The sequence below is a fragment of the Penicillium verrucosum genome (assembly GCF_028828655.1).
Source record: "Penicillium verrucosum strain IBT 35672 chromosome Unknown utg000001l_segment0_segment0, whole genome shotgun sequence".
Taxonomy (NCBI): domain Eukaryota; kingdom Fungi; phylum Ascomycota; class Eurotiomycetes; order Eurotiales; family Aspergillaceae; genus Penicillium; species Penicillium verrucosum.
The window spans coordinates 12,271,652-12,287,166 of record NW_026643210.1 but is presented as its reverse complement, the minus strand read 5'-3'; the positions used below and the strand labels follow the sequence as shown (position 1 = coordinate 12,287,166).

Genomic DNA, 15,515 nt, shown 5'->3' with positions numbered 1-15,515 from the left:
CATCGCCTGGCCTCAGGTCCCGAGGTCCACAGACTTGCTGAGTAAGAGTTGGAAACCTTGGGGCTCGAGTGCTCCATCCAGGTAGGCAGTTTTATTGCGATGGGAGGCACTAGTCACGTACATTCACAATCACCTTTGCCTATTTTAGCTATTCTTGTCAAAGTCCAAGGTTGAATACATGGATTTACATATTCATAACTACCATCCATGGACCTCGGGATATATTACATTTAGTCATCATTACCGCTCAGATTGTTCCAAGGTTGAAATAACTAACTAACTAGCGGGTTTTGTCATTTTACTTAGTTAAAGAGAGTTGTCAACATCTGCCAATTGTATCCATAATACAGACAGATTTCTGCATTCTATCTCCCCGTTTGTCGATAGTTATTGATAAGAATTATTAGCACTATATATCAATTTCAAAGAGAGTAGAATACTATCCTACTATCATTTCAAAACTTCATGACAATTGTGCGGTTTTTTGGAATGTACTGGATGGATGGAAGGGGCTTTTGCCTCCCTTATAAACTTGACAGGATATCAGTACGGTATAATCTTCCGTCTGATCACCTGTCTTAATTTTACTAACGTCAAAAGCTAGCATAATCAATGGCCATAGAATACGACCTTGAAAAGACCGCCGAAGAACAGCCACCGTTTAGTATCAACGAGGTATTCGTTATCACGCATCATTTAGTGGCCGGTTGCGATATGTTATTCCCCACAGTCCGGGTGCTTTTTCAGTTAATCAAAAGCTGACGCAGAGCAATAACACCACGGCCACGGGCGGCTGAATACGCTACCGGCACATAACCTGTCACTGGTTCATATTGCTAGTAGTAATTTAGATCTACTCTTACTTTACAAAGACTGACGTTTGTTATACCGTGGTCAATGACTCAATACGGAAGCACGGAAGCACGGAAGCACGTCTTGTAGCAATCAAGAATTTTGATAGGGTGGTTCCGTGGTTTCGTGACACAAAACCTAAGTGTTGAAAACTGGAAGCTCGCACACAGCACCTTCTATCATCTGTGAAAATTATCCATGTTCAGCTTCAAAGAAGTGACAAGTGCCTCAAAGGGAGTTGCCAGAGGTAATCCATCCAAGATGTGGTCTGTGGACTAAATGTGATACAAGGTTGCGCCTTTTGCGCCTTTTCTCGAGGGTTGCTCTCGCCCGACCCGAAGCCGGTGGTATCCACGGCAACGATCTTCCCACCCTCCGTTACCGTCCCATTGACGGGGAAAAGGAGCGAACCTCCAGTCGCAACATACAAAGTCTCAGTGTCGCCCGGCAGCGTGCCGAATCCGGGCGCTACAGACCCAGCGATCGTCATTTCAGTCGGTGATCCGGCAACAAACGTCGCATTTCCATCGGATGTGATCGCAACAAGTCGATTGTCTGCATTCGTCGCACCCCAGATTGTATCACTCTCGCCGGGACCAAGACAAATTGAATCCAAATAAATGGTCTGTAACCTCTTGACCAACTCGATCTTCGATCCAGGAGCAGCATATCCGTCTTTGGTGATAGCGACCCGGTACACGGATGCCACATAGCTGTTTGTCCAGTACAGATACCCATTGTGTATACGCAGATTGTTGATTCCGAACGGTGTCACTGTCCATGAGGGATGGCCCATTGAGGCCTCGTCTTTGATTGCGACCTCGTATTTGCCTGTCATGGTATCGACCTTGTATACCAAGCCGAGGAACGAGTCACTGACCAGCAAAGTCGATGGTGAAAGAGGGAGTGCTTGAATGCCAGTCATCAGACCAGCGTCTGGCATCGGTACGGCATATCGAATGGATGCTTTTCCTCCCTTGGCTTGGGGACGAATATCGATCTCATAAACGCCAAACGTGCCGAATACTCCAACGCCAATACTGCTCTGGTTGCCGCCGAGGAACACTAGAACACCAGGCTCGGCCTCCGTGATTGATGTCACGACATTGATCTCGTCGAACGTGTGAACAAGGGATCCCGTGGGCGCGTCTGTATTTGCGCCTGTGACGCTGTATATCGAGGCATCTGGCCAGACTGTAGTGACATAGATGTCCCCGTTCGGTCGCACGTACAGACTGTTGAGATATGTGGGGGCCGGGAATTGGTGAACAAGCTTAACGGGCAGCGGAAGCTGGACAGCTTGCGAAATCGTGGTTATTGCGGACAGCAGGGCCGCCACGTGGACCCACGAGCTGACGGGCCGCATTTTGAGTTCCAAGGTTGGTGTGATGTCGCGATAGAGTCTAATGCGACGTTTGAAAATAGTGTGCTCCCAAATTTGTGGGAAAACAAATTATCTTGGGTCTTCTCGCGTCTTTGTTTTCCTGGCGGTCTATTCTGACAAGGTCGCGAGTTCGGCTGCATACATCGCCGAATTTCCAAAACAGGAACTCTCCGAACAAGGCTGACTTGGACCAACCCTCCGAGGGAGGTAAAATGGGTAATCTGCAGGCATGGTCATTCCATTTGGATCTCCCCAAATAACCAATTTATCCGATTAGGCTTGGGGGCTAAAATGTTCTGCGACGTTCATAAACACCTGGGCATATTCTGGCAATGCCCCGACGGCCCATCGACTCACGAGATATCATATTATTTCGCAAGTGGTACCAGGGTCATTAAAACAACGCATATGCTTCCACGAGTGCTCGCAAATCTTAGGGTTAAAGTATGAATACCCGGTCATTCTTTCTTCTTGCCTTGGCAGCATGCATATCGAGCACGAAGGCGAACTCCTTGGACTTGACACCTCGAATGAAATGTGAAACACAACTTTGCGAAAATACACCGACAACACGAGGATGCTGGGGCGCTTATGATCTCGAAACAGATTATTACAAGACGGCACCCGACACTGGAAAGACGGTGGAAGTCTGGCTATCCGTCCAAGAGGGTATTTGCAACCAAAATGGATACGAGCGCCCTTGCATGACCTTCAACGGTACAATGCCAGGGCCCCCAATTATCGCGGACTGGGGTGACACGTTAAAAGTCCACGTCACGAACAATCTCAAGTCAAACGGCACTTCAGTACACTGGCATGGTGTCCATCTGCGAAACAGCAATCAATGGGACGGGGTACCTGGTGTCACTCAATGTCCGATCGCACCTGGAGAAAGTCTGACTTATGATTTCAAAGTCACACAATATGGAACCAGCTGGTATCACAGTCATTTTTCGCTCCAATCATCCGAAGGCCTCTTTGGCCCACTCATCTTCAATGGTCCTGCAAGTGCGAACTACGATGAAGATCTTGGGGCGCTTTTACTACAGGATTGGGCGCATATCCCGACTTTTGTGGAGTGGGAGGCCAAGCAGAAGTTCGGTATCACATCTTCGCAGACTACAACCCTCATAAACGGCACCAATACATTCAACTGTACAGCGGAGCCGCATGAAAACTGTGTCGGGGGCGGAAAGAAATTCGAGATGGTATTTCAGCAAGGGAAAAAATACCGCATCCGATTGATCAACGTCGCTATCGACAGCCAATTCCAGTTCAGCATCGATGGTCACAGCTTGACTGTCATCTCCAATGATTTTGTTCCAATCAAGCCTTATCTTGCAGACAGTATCATTGTGAACGTGGGCCAGAGGTACGATGTCATTGTTGAGGCGAACGCCCCTTCAGGTGACTACTGGCTTCGCGGAGGATGGGTTCAATCTTGCCAGGGTGTTGCGAATGACCATCCAGAATCTGCTACAGGAATTGTGCGCTACAATACCCAGAGCAAGAGAGATCCTACCAGCACCAGTACTCTCTCTGGTCCGACATCCTGCCTCGACGAGCCTCAGGCAAACCTGGTGCCGTACCTCCAAGTCGACGTTGGCAGCATAACCGACACGACCGTGGAGGATGTCAACGTTCGCTTGACGAATGCTGCTTTGTTCCAATGGACCATCAACAGTAGTAGTCTTGTTCTCGACTGGGGAAGGCCTACTGTCCAGCAAATCTATGACAAGGAGCAAATCTTCCCCACCCCATACAATGTTGTCGAAGTTGAGGTAAGTCATTGTCAACTAGCTGCGCTGAAGTGTGGTCATTTCTAATTTTCAAAAATAGAAAGAAAGCGCGGACAAAGAAGAATGGGCAGTGCTGGTGATCGAAAATAAAGCCGCTGCTTTCTTCGGCGGGTAAGTCACAGGCACCCCTTAATTCTGAACGGGAAGATTGAGAACTTACACCTTTCTTAAGTATCGCTCACCCAATCCATTTCCACGGCCACGACTTCTGGATCTTGGCTCAGGAGAGCCATCCTTGGGATGGAAGCTCTGCCTCGTTCAAAACAAAGAACTCGGTTCGTCGGGATACAGCAGTGCTGCCAGCGCATGGCTACCTTGCTCTCGCATTTCAACTCGATAACCCCGGCGCGTGGCTTGTTCACTGCCACATCGCTTGGCATGCGAGCATGGGGCTTGCACTGGAATTTGTAGAAAGTGAAAATTCGATTTCGACTAGTATGGGCGACTGGAAAAGCTTGGACAGTACTTGCAAGTCATGGTCGAATTGGTCGAGAAGGGCCCCGTATGGGCAAGATGATTCGGGCATTTGAGGATGCAGGGCGGTTAAACAGGCCTGTCAAGCTTGTAGAATTTTCTGTCAGAATCATGTAGTAATCTGATACCTTAAAACTATGAGTCGATATTTCTTCTGAATGCTGAAACAGTCCTCTGGGAAATTTTGATCTGTAGTGGTATAGTACGTAGACCTGAATACTCTATGTGCGTATTATTTTAGGCCTGGAGAGACCTGACCTGCGCTATCATGATATACTTCATTGTTGAAGAAATCCGTTCATTCAATTCGCGTTGTATGTACGTGTGATTATAAGTGAACCTCTAATTTGGCAAAATTCAAGTACCTAGTATATCATGAAGTTCGGTAGGAAAGACAGTTTTGATTGAAAAAGAGGGTGGTCAAACTTTTTTATTGAAGGTTGTCCACTGGTGAATATACTCCCTAAAAAACACGTTGGAAAACACTACTTAAGGCAATGGTACGCTCCAGCATTCTACCTGTCCGACCGTCCTTTCCTCGTTCACAGATGGCTGTCCAATAATGTAAAGATTCTGTAGCTCTGCGTACTTGCCGCTGACTTGAATAATCAAACGGGTGTTTTGGGTGGCTGTAGAACCGATTCCCATTTCCTATAGATGTGTGAGACGTGGATTGCCAAAATCTTGCAAAATGAATGATACTTACCTCAATGTAAAAGGGAGATCCATCATCTGCATGCCCATATGCGTAAATGTACGGAATCTGGGTGGTGGTTCCATTGTTTGTGACAACCACCGGAGCAGCGACTCCTCCGTCAATGGTGGCGTTGAAGCCCGGGCCGTAGATGGTGCCGCCAGTGATGGGCTCGACAATCCGCTTTCCACCTTCCAGTAGTGGAATTGGAGTAAGCGCTTTTCCAAGGTTCACAGTTGCACCGAACAGATAAGCGGATGTGAGTGGGCCCACGCCGGCGCCAGAAGTCGAGGTTGAAAGAGTCATGTTGGCTGGATTTCTTTGTGAACAGATCGGGAGCATCGGATGACCGCCTGACAGTCGAGCTCCCTTTCATTGATCTATGTATTGCTGTTAGCCAGCTCGGAAATAACAGCAAACAGCCCGACTGCTACTACTAGTGCTTCCTGGACATATTCGGATTTAGGGCCTCCTAGGGGCCCGGGGGCCCGGAACGGTGGAGCCGATTTCGGAGGGTCCGAACCTCGTCCGATATGCCCCACTCCGATGACCCGCAGCTGCCCCCGCGGCTTCCCCACATTAGGAAATCGAAGTATAAAAGACTCCGAAGATATTCTGTAGATTCAATGTGTACCCAGCGTTAGACTGTAAGCGGTGAAAAGATCAAGTCCAATCAGAGATATACGTGACTGGAGAAAGTGCGCCCGCATCTAGTCGGTTCCTTGTTGTTCTCACCTCCTTCCACGCTTCTCTCTCGCTCTCGCTCAATCCCATGCCTCCTCCATTTCGTCTTCCTCAACGTTCCCCGGTCCCGGCTTTAGCCTTTCCTACAAGAAACGCCACCGCTTGCTCGTTCTTGAGACCTTTAAGTTCGGCATCTCGACCGTTGGGCTCTTCTAGTTTTCTCAATTCTCCTTCCAAGTGCATCCGAGCAACTCCCCACCATTCCCAGATTAGGGCCATGTCAACTATGGAAGCTACCAACGGTCATAACAAGGCCTGCTGTAACGTTCCGCCTGTTGTCAGCTCTGACTATGTGGCCAAGGGCTCGTACAGCCAGCTCGGAGGATTGAAGACTTGTCAGTCTTCCTTTAGGTACAATTGCTTGTTCCTTCAGAGCTAACTGGATCCGAATACAGACTCAACCGGACCCGAGAACGTCACTAAGGGGATTGTCATCATTTCCGACATCTTCGGATTTTCCGACCAGGCCCTTCAGGGTGCCGATATCCTCGCGACCAGTCATCGTCACCAGCATAAGACTTTCATTCCGGATTGGTTTGATGGAAGTCCCCGTCCCTCGGAATGGTGAGATTCCGTAGGCTTCGTTTCGGAAAACACCCACTGATAGATCTAATCAAGGTTCCCACCCGATACCGAGAAAAAGCAAAAAGATCTAGGTGCATGGTTTGGTAACCACATGCCACAAGGTCCTGCCGCTGTCTTGCCCCAGTATGTTGCGGCTCTCAAGGCTGCCAATCCATCCATTGAGTCGTGGGCTCTTGTCGGCGTAAGTGTTTGGGCGCAATGAATGTGTCACAATGTCTACATTCACTAACATATCGAACAGTTCTGCTGGGGTGGTAAAGTCGCCGAAATCATCACCTCCGACGGAGAGAACCCATTTGAGATTGCTGCTACCTGCCACCCTGCTATGATCGACCCATCTGGAGCAGAGAACATCTCGGTTCCATTCATGCTTCTGGCAGCTGGCGAAGACCCTGCTGAAGATGTGAACAAGTTCGAGAGTCAGTTGAAGGTGCCCCATCATGTGGAGACGTTTACGGACCAAGTCCATGGTTGGATGGCGGCTCGGGCTGATTTGTCTGACCCTCATGTTCGTGATGAATATGCCCGCGGATACAAGACCGTTTTGGACTTTTTTGAGAAGCACTGGATCTGAACGGCTTTCGTTCTCGCTATTTTCCTTTCGATCTTTCGCATAGCTAGGAATAGCTAGCACATTCTTATTCACTCGACTCTACTCGGCGACATATCTGCAAGACCCGAGCAAACAAAAGTCTCTCTAATGTCAGTTGAATACAGTGCTAATCGATGTAAGCTGAATAAGGAAATTGGCTACGGAGGTGTAGAATAGTATTTTCGAAGATATATTAGGTATACTCAGTGAGCCTATATGGTCTTCCTCGGGCTACCTTCTTACATTAATCTTCATAAAGAGAGAAGGTTATGCGAAATACACAGGGTATGCGTCATTATTCTCAAAACACGGGGTATTGAGAAGCAGATATTTCGTTCAAATTTGATACCACCGGACCTATTCGGAGATCGAAGCTTAGTATGACTATTCTAGGTCATAGTAGCGTGGTAGTTGTCGAGTCTGTTTCCCCGGGGATTCCTAAAAACCCATTAATATGATCACCAACACCTTACTATCCAAAGACGCATGTTACAGAAAACGGCTTTATGCTGAGGATTACGCTTAATGTGTGATAATCACAGATCCCTGTTATCAACATTTGAAGGCAGCGGTACCGATATGAAGGCGTTTCCAGCTAAGAGAAGATATACTCTGCGTATAACAACAAGTAGGTGATCGCAATCTTGAAGACCTCCCACATGAGCCCGAGGCCAGTTAGCCCAATCATACGATTGAGTAACAGAAATCTTCTGGAGTAAAATCTTGCCTCCCGATCTCTCTGCTCCTGCGTGATCTCACCATGCCATACTCTGTTCATCTGAAGACAATGCCGTGCTGCCTGCTCGGAAGCCATTCCTAGATGCGACCGAAAACCGGTGTACGCATCGCCGACAAGTACCAGTCTGCCGTCATAGAAGCTCGCAGCAGCCGCCTCCGCGTCTCCCACTTTCGTAACGAACGGTCGGGGGGTCTTGGTTACAATCTCAGCAAGGGGTGTAGTCATCTGAGAAACATGTCGAGCGATCTGTTCAGACCAAATTTCCGGCTTGATCTTTCCGTGCGGTACTGTGTTAGGGTGAAGCTTCCCGTGGATGTCGGTGAAAATGGAATCCATTTCTGCAGAGTTCTCAGGAACAACAAAGTACCAGACCCAGTTCACAAGTCGGTTTCCGGGCTCGACGTTGCCAGCTTCGGTTGGGATGAGATAGCTGTCCAAGATTAGCCGAGAAAATGCAAGGCCCCAACTGATAACAGTATAGAATTACCTGATGAAATATGTACACTTCAAAAGAGTAAAGTTGAGCCGATTTGAGAAATAATCCACGGTCGCCTTTGACAATAGCCGCTCGGGGACGGTCCCACGCCATGCGATATACCCGGCGTAGTCCTTTCGCGTCGGAATTTGCATGATCTTCCGAATTGTTGAGTGGACCCCATCGGCAGCAATGACAATGCTTGCACTGACTGTGCCACTATCCCCAGTAACGGAGTCGACGTAGTTCACGGTCATCATATCTTTCTCCGAGTTATAGCTCACCCCTGTCGCCTTTTTGCCTGCGTGATATACCACGGCGCCATCCGTAGGTCTTGGGGCCGGTGGCTGAGGAACAGTGTTAGATGACATCCCATCAAAGTTGGCTCGGAGGATCAAGTAAAGACAGCCCCAGTTGCTCATGTTGTGCTTCCAGTTAACACTGGCAATGCGAGGCCACTTGCTTGATGCAGCACTGAGATAGCGCGCGGGGATTGCTGCTGGTCTACCGGTGGCATCGTACTCTTGAAGTAATTTGACGACGGTAGGGCCGATTGAAACTCCCGACTCGTGGCTGTGACGGTCACTCGAAGGATCTTGCTCCAGCACAGTCACGTTGGCACCCTGGCGTTTCAATTGAAGGCCCTGGAGCAGGCCGGCAACGGAGCCTCCGATCTGAGATGCATTAGAAAGATTTTGAGATGCTCCAAGAAATTTAGGATAACACTTGCGATGATAGCAGACTGAGGAACCGGCATGATGCGTGATGGGCTCGAGTTGCCTATTTTTTCCTTCCCACAAAGGGCCCTATGATTGTTTAATGTATTGTCGCATTCCTTCCACCGTTCGAATCGTCCAATTCCCCGATCCAAAGCTTCATCTGACAACGTTTGCCAAAATTTCGGGATGCGGATAGTAAGACACGTACTGACGGCAATAGCCAAAGCGTCCTAGTAATCCCGAACCCCAGTCTTATGTTCCCAACTAGGCACCGAGGCCGAAAGTAAGCAACCATTGCAGAAACTCGGAACTTTTTCCTCTCAATTATCAACACCGACATATCGGTCGTTGGAAAAATGTTTGCCACGAGGCGATGAATTATCAAGTCTGAATAACCTAACAATGCTTACTGCAATATGTCGCAGTGAGGCAAAGAAAATCAAGAAACTTATATTTCTCCTCTTGGGGGGGTCGTTGAAGAATTTGCGACTATGTCTTAATCGAGGAGTTTTCACGACACAGGTTTTGAGTGTTTCGTTGAAAGGTTGTTCATTATGCTTGATGAATCCAACCGGCTATCTGCTAGATGCCAGTAGCCCATCCAAGAGGCTATTCACGTCTTCCACCTTAGCGCGCAGATTTCGTTCATGCTCCCTTAGCTTCTTCTGTAACCTCCCATTCAGCACTGGTGCCAACACTCCCCCTTCCTCAAAGAGAGGAATACTTTCTGTCGCCGGCGTATCAGTGTTTTCTTGGCATACTTCCGTATGCCAAGCATTCCTACCAGTTGCAGGTAGTCCGAGCGCTTTCTCGGTATTCCCCAGCGAATCAAGCAGCATGGCCATAGCCTTCCTGATGCGCATTGCTGGTTCCCACCCAACCGATATGGATTGCAGCTGGCCCAGTCGTAAACCCCGGTATGCGTCCATTTTGTTCTCCATCGAATAGGAGGAGAGACCCAAGCCCCACGTTGAGAGGCCGGTTGGGATTTGTGACAAGTGTGTATAGAGATATTTGAAGATCGCCAAATAGATACGCTTGAGTAAGATATAGCAGGACAGAGACATTAGTCGTGTTGGCATGTCAATATCGGATATATGATCGAACGTGTGGGCACGGCCATGATTGATCAGGAGGGATTGAAAGCGCTGTGAAAAGTACAACGCGTCGCCTATGGGGTAGTTGTCTAGCGTGCTGCCGGCCAGTTTTGCTAGTTCCCTTTCGTAGTGTGACAATTTCCCCACCAGACTGGAAAGATCGACCAGAAGACCGGGTGTTTCCTCTTCTAGAACTCCCATATCCATGATCAGATTTGCATCAAGTTCTAGTCCTGACTGAAGCGATGAAGTATAGGGCGGAAAAGCGAGCATTTGCTGGACATGAAGAAACTCGGTGAGGTCTGATTGAAAGCTCGGGTCTCCCTGCATGCCCATTGTCTCTTTCGACTCGAATATATCAGACTCCTCCATGTGACTAGAGGGTTCGTGCACATGCGAGAACGTATTTATATGGGGTTGCAGCGCCGGATCTATAAAAGTATTGTATTCGTCACTCCAGAGGCTGTCTAAACAGGCCTCTGAATCGACACTCTGGGGATTTTCGTTGGTCGGTGTTGTTGCTAGGCAACTCTCCTTGACAGATGACGGTTCCGGCAATGATGAGTTTGAAAGTGTGAAAGTGTTCATTCCAGGTAAGGACTTTGCTGATAGTCGGTTTTCTCTTCGTGGGTCCTGGCGGGGATCCGATCGTCTCCCCGACCCAGGAGGTTTGCCTGTTTGGAGCCGTCGACTGAACGTGCAGAATTTAGGCTCCTTACCCCTAAGGCAACGTTGACAAGAGGCAGAAAGGTCGGAGGAAGGGACGCATCGCAGCTTCTGGGAGCGGCATCTGTCACACGACGATCGCAATGACGTGTTCAGTGTATCATTATCGCCGGTAGACATGGTGCTTTCAGGAAAGTGATGCAAGTCCAATTATCCTCTCAGGAATGTGTACATAGTATCTCATTTAAGCATGTTGTATCCAAAGAAGCGCAAAATAATTAACGTAGTATTGTACATAGGTTGCTCGCGCCACTTGAATATCCTCGTGGCTTGCACGGCCCCCGTGTCTTTGGGGGCTTGCATGGCCCCCGTGTCTTTTGGTGTTTGCATGGCCCCCGCAACTATGAGCGAGAAGAATCGTAAAAGGCTAGTGGGGTCGCATTCTTGGCTTTGTTGAGTGCTTCACTGAGCCTCACCTGGTATTCCTCTCTTGCCGGCGATCCTCTTGGACTTCCAAGTCCTATATAGACCTCCGCAATGGGCCGAGTTGGTCCAGGACCTTAGACCCATAAACCAACCAGCAGTGGGCTATGGGCCCTACCTTCAAAGACCAACTGTTGAACTCCCAGGCATGCATGCATGATTGTTTGCTGCAGACTGAGCCTTTTGAGATTTGTTTGCTATTTGTTGTTTGTGACAGAAATCTGATGTATTGAACTGTATGGGCAAAATGACTGATATTGAGAACTCTGCCCAGGTGACTTTCTAAAATGACAAAACCCGCTCTTTTCCAATCTGTGCGGTAATGATGATTACTAAGCTTAATATTCAGTACTCGAAGTCACATGATCTCCATGGTATAATACCACGTAAATCCATGTATGCAACCTTGCACTTTGACAGTTTGCTACAATTGAGCAATGTTCAGATGGTTTGCAGGGTATATAAACCCCTGCATGATTAGTTTTAGCAATTAAGAATCTTTCTCCTGCTTTTCCCCCACACACAGTAGTAATCTACCATAGATTGCTCATCACCAACTAAGCCTATGGCCCATTAGTGGGGGCCTATGAGGCCCCCAACAAAGACCATTTCTATACATAAATGCCGTCTTGGCGCTCATAAACCTGCTGAATAATGCCTGTTTTTTTTACGTATGTTCTAGTCTGTAAGCTTACTTGGAAGATCTCGGCCCGCTGGCCCTAGTCTAGCCTAATACGGGGGTTCAATAGGTGATAGATTATCAATATGCAGATATATATATTTAATGTTATGTAGACAGAAGTAACTAGTTAGGTATATCTTCAATACGGGCTAAACTTTGAAAACTTCAAATGCCACTTTAATAATGATAAAGAATATAAGTATTATTAGTAGATTTATTAATCTTATTGATTTTATTGATTTTATAAATCTCATCTAACTATGGTCAATTCTACCAATTGATTAACTTAATTCCCATAAAGACTCGGTCAACTTGGGTCTTAGGCGGTAATTTAAATACTCAAAAATACTAGAAGAATCTGCATTACTTATGAATCTGCCAAGAATTGGCATTTTTGTATTGTTTGAGGCCCAAGGCCTATCGATGGACCTAAGGACTGGCCCAAAGACCAGCCTATTTGCGGGTTGGTCCGGGTTGGGCTATGGGCTTTATGGGCCGGTGCGGAGGTCTAATCCTATGCGCATTTAACGAAATACAATAATGCATAATCTACCGAGCATACTACGCCTCGTAGTATTATAGCACTAGCGATCTCGACTTGTGATCGGGCTTATCCGGGCCGTCGTTTCCCTGGATACAAAAGAGCTCGCTTCGTGGGTCGTCAGTAGCCCTCGGTCGGAGTACAGAATCTGGCCACCTAAGCCACTAAATGTTCCTCAGATGCTTACATTGGCCACTGGAGGAAGTGTAAGATAAAATGTCATTAACAATATTAATTCGCTGATCCGTGCGGTGATTGGCACCCCATAGCGTACTCAGTCATTTAAAATCGGATTGACTAGCTATGCAAGAGTATGGTGGCATTCCAAGGTTGTTCTCAAAGCTTACGTGTCCAGTTTGTTCTTGTGTGTTAAACGCTACTGTACCAGGTCTGCTAATTGCCCCAATGGGCGTAGTTCAGACGCCAGTTTCTTAGCTTCATACTACCTAGCAAACAACAACCTCATGTCGATATGTAAGCGATAGGGCTAGCGTCCGCACTGCGTCCGTCGGCGCAAATAATCGACCCCCTGCGTGATATGCTTGAGTTTCAGACCAGATAATAGCGTGCCCAGGTAAAGTCACTTCTGCTAAGTGGGGATAGAGACAATCTGAATTTGACTAAATCTCGTATCGCCTCAGCAATTCACTTCATTGGGTGCTCGTCTCTCATGAAATCTGGCGGAGGCAGCTATATTCCCAGTCAGTATTTTTTTTTCAACTAGAAATAATTCTTCAAATGGTGAGATACGCAGGCGCTGTAAAGAACATTTCAAATCCTGTGGTTGTGATTTGGTTACCCATTAAGGACTTGGGACCAGTTGAGTCACTTCCAAGGTCCCAAGATTTATAAATCCCATCATGCTAATACTATTCTTCAACTGTTCATTTATATGTACCCGGTAGTTTCAGAGAGTGAATGGACAGTCAATTCGAAATCTTAAACTGGCGAGCTAGGCCATGCTTAGTATGAACACCAGAAATGACTTTAATTAATGTAAGTGCTGTATCTATGAAAGGGAGAGAAAAGCAAGCATTGGAAGACAAATTTGAAGACTTGCAGGAAGGGTGGAGAGGGGCCTCTTGATAAGCACCGTGGCCCGGGCTAGAGCGCCACCTTGGTGTTAGCGCGTAGTCGCTCTCCATATTTGTAAAAGAGGATGGGGCCCGGAAGAAAAGCCAGTGCAAGGAATCCGAGTAATGAGTTCCCCCACCCATAATTCAAGGTCTTATACATACTTGGCCCAGCGAGAGGAAGGAAAGTACTGGACATGTAACGCAGTAGATTGTTGGCACCGAGTGCTGATGCGGCGGCCCCTGACCCAAAGACATCCACCAAGTACAGTTGCGCGGGCATCTAAACGTGGAAAAAGTCAGTTATCAGGGTTCATACAAAAAGACGGAAAAATGGAGCAACCTACGATCACAAAATAAGCCCCGAATCCCATGAGGGATGTCCCTATGATGGGTACGATCCAGTGAATCTGATAGTATGCGGTCCAACCGTAAAGGAAAAGTCCAAATGCCACAAATGGACTGAACCAGATCATGAAGATGAGACGGTACTCAGGGCGTGGTTGCTGCACTCCATCAGCCTTCATACGAGCCGCCAAAACCCGAGCATTGAACATATTGAAAATGAACATGCTGAATAGAAGTGCCACGCCAAGCCCCAAGTAGGTAAGCCCAGAGATAGCCGTGGAAAAGCCATACTGCCCCTCGAACACGCCAGTGAACGTGGTAAAGAGCAAGTACATAACGCCAAAGACCAGCGCCACGTACAGAGAAATGACTAATAAGATTGGCGATCGCACTAGGAGCATGAGAGGGCGAACGAGAACTTGCAACAGAACTTGACTAGGGGATAGAGTGCTGTCCAGCTTGGAGTGTAGATCCGGGTTGCCGGTCGTGGCGCGTAGGCGAACGGTCTTTCGGCTGAGAAGAACTTTGGGATGTGTTTCACGCATAAGGACGACGGATACAACGCCAAATGCTCCTCCGAGAATGGCTAGAAGCCAGAATGTCCAACGCCAGCCTTTTCCGGCTGCAACAAATCCACCAATGACGGGACCAAGGACCTAGCGCACCGCCGTTAGTAAAATGCCTTAACACGAACTAGATACGAACAGATGCAGGGGGCGGGAGAATAAGCACAGACTTACCGGTCCTGCAAGTGGTCCAAGACTAAACAAAGCCATCGCCATGGCCCGTTCCTGAACTGTGGTGAGATCAGCAATGCTGCCTCCACCCAGCGCCATAGGAGTGCCACCAGCACATCCTGATATGAAACGGAAAACCATGTATTGGGCAGTGGTCTTACTCAAGGCGCCACCAATGATAAAGACAACAAAGATGAACGTAGTTCCATGATAGACCGGGACCCTTCCGTATATCTCACCTAGTGATGAGGTAAACATCGGGCCTATGGATATTCCCAGGACATAAAGTGTAATGGCCAGTGTGCTGACCACTGTCGATGTTATGTGGAGGTCGGCAGCAATCTCTGCCACTCCGGGCGCACACATGGTAGGAGCCATGTTCCTATACGAAGAAAAGCATGATTAGGTTTCTTCTCTTCTTATTCGATGGCAGGATTCAAAACATACGTAATCAATGCCAATATCGATATGATCACAATATTTGCCCATTTGGTCCGTGCTGACCAATTACGGGGGTGCTCAGGGTCATTGTCGCCATCCCAATCAACGAGGTTCAGATCAAGCACTTTTTCCGAGAGGGCGGCAGACTCCAGTTTTCCCGGAGTGGTGTTTGAAGAGCTCGACGAGGAAGACATTGCTGACTGCGCCAGATGCTGAGCGAGACGATATAATATTCTGGCCAACCATTTCCGCGGCATTTAAAGTAAATTTGGGTGTCAGGAGACGATCTCTATGCATTGTCCCAACTCGGACGTCCGCCGATCAGCGAGCCCACTGTGCTCAGGTCACCGTCTGCAGAGCTATCCGACACATCCTCCGATCCTCCGATCC

At 48.0% G+C, this 15,515-nt stretch overlaps 7 protein-coding genes across 7 annotated transcripts; 2 read left to right on the top strand and 5 right to left on the bottom strand.

The window, feature by feature from the left end:
• Window positions 1-1,060: 1,060 nt before the first annotated feature.
• On the bottom strand, window positions 1,061-2,218 carry N7516_004514 (uncharacterized protein; the record flags this gene model as incomplete). Its single annotated transcript, XM_057217234.1, has 1 exon — window positions 1,061-2,218. The coding sequence occupies one exon, from the start codon at window positions 2,216-2,218 to the stop codon at window positions 1,061-1,063; it is 1,158 nt and encodes a 385-aa protein (XP_057079117.1).
• A 548-nt stretch (window positions 2,219-2,766) lies between these two features.
• Window positions 2,767-4,565, top strand: tpcJ (oxidoreductase tpcJ; the record flags this gene model as incomplete). The annotated part of the gene is made up of 3 exons (XM_057217233.1): window positions 2,767-4,017; window positions 4,076-4,146; window positions 4,208-4,565. The coding sequence occupies 3 exons, from the start codon at window positions 2,767-2,769 to the stop codon at window positions 4,563-4,565; spliced, it is 1,680 nt and encodes a 559-aa protein (XP_057079116.1).
• A 433-nt stretch (window positions 4,566-4,998) lies between these two features.
• N7516_004512 (uncharacterized protein) lies at window positions 4,999-5,509 on the bottom strand (the record flags this gene model as incomplete). Its single annotated transcript, XM_057217232.1, has 2 exons — window positions 4,999-5,160; window positions 5,216-5,509. 2 exons carry the CDS (start codon window positions 5,507-5,509, stop codon window positions 4,999-5,001), a joined length of 456 nt encoding a protein of 151 aa, XP_057079115.1.
• A 655-nt stretch (window positions 5,510-6,164) lies between these two features.
• N7516_004511 (dienelactone hydrolase family protein) lies at window positions 6,165-7,106 on the top strand (the record flags this gene model as incomplete). The annotated part of the gene is made up of 4 exons (XM_057217231.1): window positions 6,165-6,282; window positions 6,343-6,511; window positions 6,566-6,713; window positions 6,774-7,106. The coding sequence occupies 4 exons, from the start codon at window positions 6,165-6,167 to the stop codon at window positions 7,104-7,106; spliced, it is 768 nt and encodes a 255-aa protein (XP_057079114.1).
• A 613-nt stretch (window positions 7,107-7,719) lies between these two features.
• On the bottom strand, window positions 7,720-9,095 carry N7516_004510 (FAD binding domain protein; the record flags this gene model as incomplete). The annotated part of the gene is made up of 3 exons (XM_057217230.1): window positions 7,720-8,293; window positions 8,351-9,012; window positions 9,063-9,095. The coding sequence occupies 3 exons, from the start codon at window positions 9,093-9,095 to the stop codon at window positions 7,720-7,722; spliced, it is 1,269 nt and encodes a 422-aa protein (XP_057079113.1).
• Window positions 9,096-9,632: 537 nt separating this feature from the next.
• Window positions 9,633-11,000, bottom strand: N7516_004509 (Zn(II)2Cys6 transcription factor domain-containing protein; the record flags this gene model as incomplete). Its single annotated transcript, XM_057217229.1, has 1 exon — window positions 9,633-11,000. One exon carries the CDS (start codon window positions 10,998-11,000, stop codon window positions 9,633-9,635), a length of 1,368 nt encoding a protein of 455 aa, XP_057079112.1.
• A 2,630-nt stretch (window positions 11,001-13,630) lies between these two features.
• On the bottom strand, window positions 13,631-15,319 carry N7516_004508 (MFS transporter; the record flags this gene model as incomplete). Its single annotated transcript, XM_057217228.1, has 4 exons — window positions 13,631-13,882; window positions 13,947-14,603; window positions 14,688-15,066; window positions 15,132-15,319. 4 exons carry the CDS (start codon window positions 15,317-15,319, stop codon window positions 13,631-13,633), a joined length of 1,476 nt encoding a protein of 491 aa, XP_057079111.1.
• Between the last annotated feature and the right edge of the window lie 196 nt (window positions 15,320-15,515).